The 6,478-nt window shown below is 44.8% G+C and overlaps 1 protein-coding gene across 1 annotated transcript in view; it reads left to right on the top strand.

The window, feature by feature from the left end:
• ADAM19 (ADAM metallopeptidase domain 19) overlaps positions 1-6,478 on the top strand; it is a 127,189-nt gene that overhangs the window by 96,534 nt on the left and 24,177 nt on the right. The window contains exons 19-21 of the mRNA XM_007946396.1: positions 548-692; positions 2,298-2,382; positions 3,177-3,401. Coding sequence (XP_007944587.1) covers positions 548-692; positions 2,298-2,382; positions 3,177-3,401 — 455 coding nt within the window. The remainder of the gene's footprint in view (positions 1-547; positions 693-2,297; positions 2,383-3,176; positions 3,402-6,478) is intronic.

Consider the following 6,478-nt stretch of genomic DNA (forward strand, 5'->3'; position numbering starts at 1 on the left):
CCCCCCCCACACGCACCCAATATATACATAGATAAAAGTTGGTAGAAATATATATTTGCACATTTAAATTTACGATTTATGAGAACAGTGAGACAGTTTTGATGAAACAAATGTCAGTGTGGATTATAGGTGACAGTTCTGGTCTGAAATCAGCCTAAGTCTTTCAGTTTGTGTGTTCTTTGCTTTGTGTTTAGGAAAATCATGATTTAGATTCAGGCTGAACACTAATGGTAAATGGTAATAGGGCTTAAAGAGTTTGCCTTGAAAGGGACTCTGTTCAGTAGAACATGTGCCTTGGGGAGCTATGGTATGAGATCTGCACAAACAAGATAACTTGGCTGGTTAAGCTAATATTGCTGGTTTCCCATTGGTACTTACCGTGTGTCTTTTTAATTATAATTTTAAAGTTAAAATAAGTAATATAAATTCAGTGCAAATCAAAAATCTGAAGAAGAATCAGGGATATATTATATTGCTTTAGCCCCTAGAGCTTCTAAATCTCTCATCTGAGAGAATTTCTGACCTAATTTTTGGTTGATTCTGGTAGGTGTTGGTCCTGTGGTAGCAGGAGTGTTGGCAGCCATCTTTGTGCTGGTGGTCCTGATGCTGATGTACTACTGCTGTAAACAGAACAACAAACTGGGCCAACTCAAGCCTTCAGCCTTCCCATCCAAGTTGAGGCAGCACTTCAGGTAGGGAAAAATGTCATGAAGGACTTGGGGGCCATTTGTAAAACTCATAAATCTCTTTGTAAGCAGTAATGGTTGAAAGAATTGATGAGGGTGGGTCTAATTCAAGGAAGGCAAATGGAAGGTACACCCTGCCTCTCCTGTCTGCTATGTTCCATGATCAGGGCAGACATTGTTAGTTGATTTTTTTTTTTATTTTATTTATTTTGTTGTTGTGTTGGGAATATAGACAGTGAAACATACACCAACTCAACAGTTTCTACACATGCAATTCAGTGATATTGATTACATTCTTTGAGTTGTGCAACAATTCTTACCCTCCTTTTCTTAGTTATTCTTCTTCCATTAACATAAACTCACTGCCTCCTAAGGCACCTATCTAATCAAGTTGCTGTTGTCAATTTGATCCCATATGGATAGTTTGTAAAAGACCATGATACTCAAGGCAGACGTTTTCTGCTTAACTAGACGTTTTCTACTAGTTAAGCTAAACTATTGTTAAGAAAACTTTAGGGGATATTTTTGGTATAATTTTTAAGGATTATCTCAGGACAGTAGTTTCAGGGATTCATTAAGGCCCCGTAGCTCCAGAAATTCTGGAGTCTACAAGAATTTGAAATTCTGTTCTGCATTTTCCCCCTTTTGGTCAGGATTCTTCTATAGCATCTTTCATCAAAATGTTCAGTAATGGCAGCTGGGACTAGTTGCTCTTACTATAAATACATCACTTCAGAATCTCAGCAGAATGTTCCCAACCAAATCATGTTGGAACATGCAATGGATCTCTTTGCTATCCTTTATGTATTTGATTTATTCCTCATTTCAAAGAGCAGGAAACTAAGGTAGCTACAAAGTTGCCTGTGTCAGTTCACCGTAGTAGCTAGATCTCAACTGAAAACAAAGAGTAACTTTAAAAAAAATGGATTAATTCCTTTGGCAATTGAGGGTGTAGAGTCTCTAAATCCCCTATTATACTTTTTCTGGAGGAGATTTTAAATCTTAGACCTTTCTGGAAAGGAGCCCTGGTGGCATTATGGTTAAAGCACTTGGCTGCAAATCACATGGTCAGTGGTTCAAACTGGTCAGCTTCTCTGTAGGAAAAATATGTGGTAGTCTGTTTCTGTAAAAATGTATAGCCTTGGAAACCCTGTAAGGATTCTACTCTTATCCTATGGGGTTGCTATGAGTCAGAATCGACTCAGCAGTGGGTTTTTTTTGTTGTTGTTGTTGGGGTTGTTTGTGCCTTTCTGGATTCTTACCTGAGGGGGTTGGTTGATAGCTGGTGACATCACTGGTGTTGCTGGTTGATATTGCCTTAGGGGAGAAGGATCTTAAAGAGTAAAGAGAAGGTGCTGAGGCAAACTTTGTTTTTGGATTGGGCCAACTCTCTTCTTTGGGAGTTCTCAATTGGCCAGACTCTGATAGTCATACTTAAGAAGCTGGGGTTCTGGAAGACCAATCTCTGCCCTCTCTAGACTTGGGCAGTGACATGTCTTGGGGAAAATCTGGCTGCTTGTTGCTATGCTTGGGCTAGAGTGAGCTCAGCCCCCAATACTTTCTGAACATCCTCTACTTCCTCCCTACCCACCCCCAACTTCTTGTTTCTAGTTGTCCCTTCAGGGTGTCTCAGAACAGTGGAACTGGCCACGCCAACCCAACCTTCAAGTTGCAGACGCCCCAGGGTAAGCGAAAGGTAAGAGCATTGCACCACTGAACTTTGCTACTTTTCCTTTATCCCTCAGGATCCTGCTGGATTTTCCTAACAGCCTCTGCAGCCCCGTAGCCATTTTATAGGATTGAGAGACATATCAATTAGTTCCGATATCCCTTAATGACTTTGGATCTGAATTTTAGAATATTCTAGGGATTTAACAGGCCATCTTGTCCTCACCTCTGGTCATCTCAATGAGATACACAAGGGGATCCCTGAGTTTTTAAGTCCATTGAGGGGTCTTATTATTTTTATTTTTATTATGATTTGGGTGAAAATTTACAGAGCAAATATACTTTCCATATAGCAGATCACATACACTTTGTCTCATGACATTGACCACAATTTAGCACAATACAACATCTCCTCTCCCACTTCCTCCCGATAGGTACCGCTTCTCTGTGACCATCCCTCCATGCACTCCTTCCCCCTGAGCTGTCTCACTGTGTCTGAGCAGCCCCTTTTTCTCTCTTGCTTGTTCTCTCCAAGGAGTGTATCTACCTCAGATAAATGCTCAACTAGTATGCCTGTCTACTGCTTGGCTGGAAGCTACAGGTGTGTGTTCAATTCCAGACCTGAAGGGCAGCTAGGGGGCATAGTCTCAGTGGTTCCACCAGGCTCCATCGGGCCAGTAAACCTGTTCCCCACTTTTTTTTTTTTTTTTCAAATGATTTTGAGTTTTGTTCCACATTGTTCCCCCTATCTATCCAGGATCTCCTACAAAGATCACATTGAGGAGTCTTATCTCTCAGGTGTTCCTTGTCTTATGCATACAGGTGACCAACACCCCTGAAACCCCTCGGAAGCCCTCCCAGCCTCCTCCCCGGCCTCCTCCCGACTACCTGCATGTTGGGTCCCCACCTGCATCATTGCCAGTGCACCTCAGCAGGGCTATTAGGAACACCCCAGGGACCAGGACTCAAATAGAGAGAAAGGAGTCATCCAGAAGGCCTCCCCCAAGCCGGCCAGTGCCCCCTGCTCCAAATTACATCCTCTCCCAGGTAAGTGGATTTTCAGCAACCCTGGGCCTGGGGATCACTTTTAAGGTCACTGTCAGTGGGGAAAGCCAGAGACTGAGAAGACAGAACTTGCTGAGTTAGGAGCTAGCAGCCTTTTCTTCATTCTGATCAATACAAGGGCACACAGAGGGCTAGAGGAGTGGCCACAGGGAAATGTTCCCCCTGGGCAGCTCGAGACCTCTGGAGTTTTTATGACAAGCTACAACCTACCTTCCACCCACAACTAATTTCTCTCAGTTCCTGATGCTCTTCTCCTCTCTTGGTTTTTGCCAATGCTGTTTCTTCTGCCTGATACGCTCATTTCCTTTGCTTAAAAAAACTGAAAACCAAACCCATTGCCACTGAGTTGATTCTGACTCATAGTGACCCTATACAACAGAACTGCCCTTATGTAGTTTCCAAGGCTGTCAATCTTTACATAGGCAAACTGTCTCATCTTTCTCCATAGAGCAGCTGATGGGTTAGAACCACCAACCTTGTGGTCAGCAACACAATACTTTAACCACAGCACCACCAGAGCTCCTTTCACTTTGCATGGACAGTTCCAATTCATCCTTAGATTTCCTCATGGATGTCTCTTCCTCCAAGAGGGCTTTTATGACCTGCCAGGTCTGAGTTTGGTGCCCCTGTATTTCCTCTATCATAAGACTTGTCTGACCACATTATACCTGCTGGTTTTCACTAATTCAAAAGTCTTCCTGAAGGAAGTACCTCTTATGCTTTGTTCATCTGACAGGTCAAGGGGCTAGGGTCTCTGAGAGGTGTGAGTGGGTCCGGGCTACACCCCAGCCACTGCTGCTCATTGGAAGCAGAATCATGCTCCCCTGCGCCTGTTCACCCAGCATGTTTGACTTCACCTGTACCCTCTGGTAGGAAGTTCCCTCAGCGCAGACACAGGTGTTTCCAGGGTGGCCGGGTGTGGTGCCTTCCTGAGCTCTGCCTGTGTGTTTTGCTTGGGCCCCTCTTGTGGGGTAGGGGACTTGCTTGGTTTCCTCCTGAGGCTGCTTTTCTTGGACTTGGTCCTGAGAGCTCCCCTGGTGCCCAGGCTGTGTCTGATCCCCTCTGATTGAGGGGTTTGGAGACATGGGATAGTGTGGGGGTTGGCAGAGCTGAGAGTATCTGTAATGTGAGGCTGCTTCTCTCTGATTTCTCTTGTCTGGGGTTGGGATGAGTTTGAAAAGTCCATGAGGAAAGGGAGGGAGAAGACTGACAGGGTGAGAAGAAAGGAAGGGAGAAAAGGAAGAGAGCAAGAGGAGGGAGGAGTAGAAAGAGAGAAGAGAGAGAGAAAGAGGAGAGAAAGAGGGGAGAAAGCAACTGTGTAGGGACAGGGTGTGGAGGGAGAAAAGAAGTGCAGGAAGAGGGAGAATGTCAGAGGAAAAAGTGAAGGAGAGTGCTCTGTTCAGATCTTTACTCTTGAAAAACCCACATTGGAAACTTGTTCCAAAACAGGGCCAGTATCACCCCGGCTCACCCCAAAGTGCTGAGCTCTTCTCAGGAGGGCAGGAGAGGCAGCTAGAGTCCAACTGATAGGGAGAGACACTTCAGGCTCCATGCCTGACCCCCACACCCACTCCCCTGATGTGTCTGTCTGCTGGCAGGCATCCAGAGTGCAGGAATTCACCCAGCCAGCAATGGTATCTTGAAACACAGATCCCAAGCTCAGCTTTCCTGGGTCCTGAGGCTCAGACAGGGGTTTATCCAAGGGTAGGCAGGGGAGTCAGCTGTTCTGAGGGGGACTCCTTCCTCAAAGCCATTCCAAGAAGTGAGTTATCATTATCTTCGTTTTCTCAACAAGGTAGCTAAGTCTCACAGAGTTCAAGGAACTCAGCCAAGATCACACAAGTTGTAAGTTGAGGAGCCAGGACTTGATCCTAGATCTGACTCCAAAGTTTTAGCCACCATGTGTACAGGTCCTGGCTTACGCCCCAGGATACAGAGCCAAGTGAGACCACATTATGCAGGAAGCACTCACAATCTAAAGCAATCTAGAATGAGTCAGCCAACCAGATCTTAGCTCCACTCACAGCTGGGTGACACTGACAAACCTGGAAGGGTGGTGAATGAAACACTGTAAGTCCTTTTATTCTTTCCACAAATGTATATTGAACATCTACTCCATGCCAGACAGTAGTCAGCAAGGTAGATGGGTCTCTGCCTGCTGGTGCTTCCTTCTACTGGGGAAGATACACGTAGTTATAGTGGTGATAAGTAGCAGGAAGGCAAGTATATAGCAAGGGGACTTGACCTAGCCTGGGGAGTCTGGGAAGGCTTTCCTGAGGATGTGATGTCCAGCTGAGACATGAAAGATGAAGGATGAGACATGAAGGTTAACCAGCTTGAGTGTATGAGTGATGGGGGGGGGAAGGAGAACACTTTCCTGGTAGAGAACCTCTGGAATAAGAGGTTGAAGGAACTTAAAGGCCCATATATCTGGAGCCAAGGAGCTATGAGATGAGGCTGGAGAGCCAGGAAGGGCAGACTATACCAAGCTCATGGGCCTTGGTCAAGTCTTTGGCCTGAGAAGGGGGAAGTGGTGGGCAGTGGTGACTGATCAGATTTGCCATTTACTAGAATCACCCTCTGGGCTATCTATAGGCAGGGGGGAGGCGTAATGCGTGGGAGGAACCTGTAAGTGCTTCTGGGGTTGCTAATCTTTTATTTTTTGACCTGTGTGTGGATTAAATAATTATGTTCCCCTGTGATAATTCATCTAGTTTTAGTATATTTATAATTTATTCACCTTTTTATATGTATAGTACGCTTCACAGGTTGGTTTATTTTTTATTTTTTATTTTAACCTTAAAACATAATGACCAGATATTGCAGGTTTGCTTGTTTTTTCTTCCTTTTATTTCCCTTTTCTCTTTCTTTCGTTACTGTTCCTGTGTGATTACATGGTGTATTTTACGTCCATGGGCTTTTAGTTTTTCGATGGACAGTCAGTTGTAGTTTGTGTTTAACTGAGTGGGAGACAACAACAACCCTCATAAGACACAACCACACCTACAACTCCTGGGACTTCACTTACTGAGCGAGAGCCACTTCCTCCATCTCCAGCA

Source organism: Orycteropus afer, unplaced genomic scaffold (assembly GCF_000298275.1).
Source record: "Orycteropus afer afer isolate SDZICR_OR568_19922 unplaced genomic scaffold, OryAfe1.0 scaffold00160, whole genome shotgun sequence".
In the NCBI taxonomy this organism is placed as follows: Eukaryota; Metazoa; Chordata; class Mammalia; order Tubulidentata; family Orycteropodidae; genus Orycteropus; species Orycteropus afer.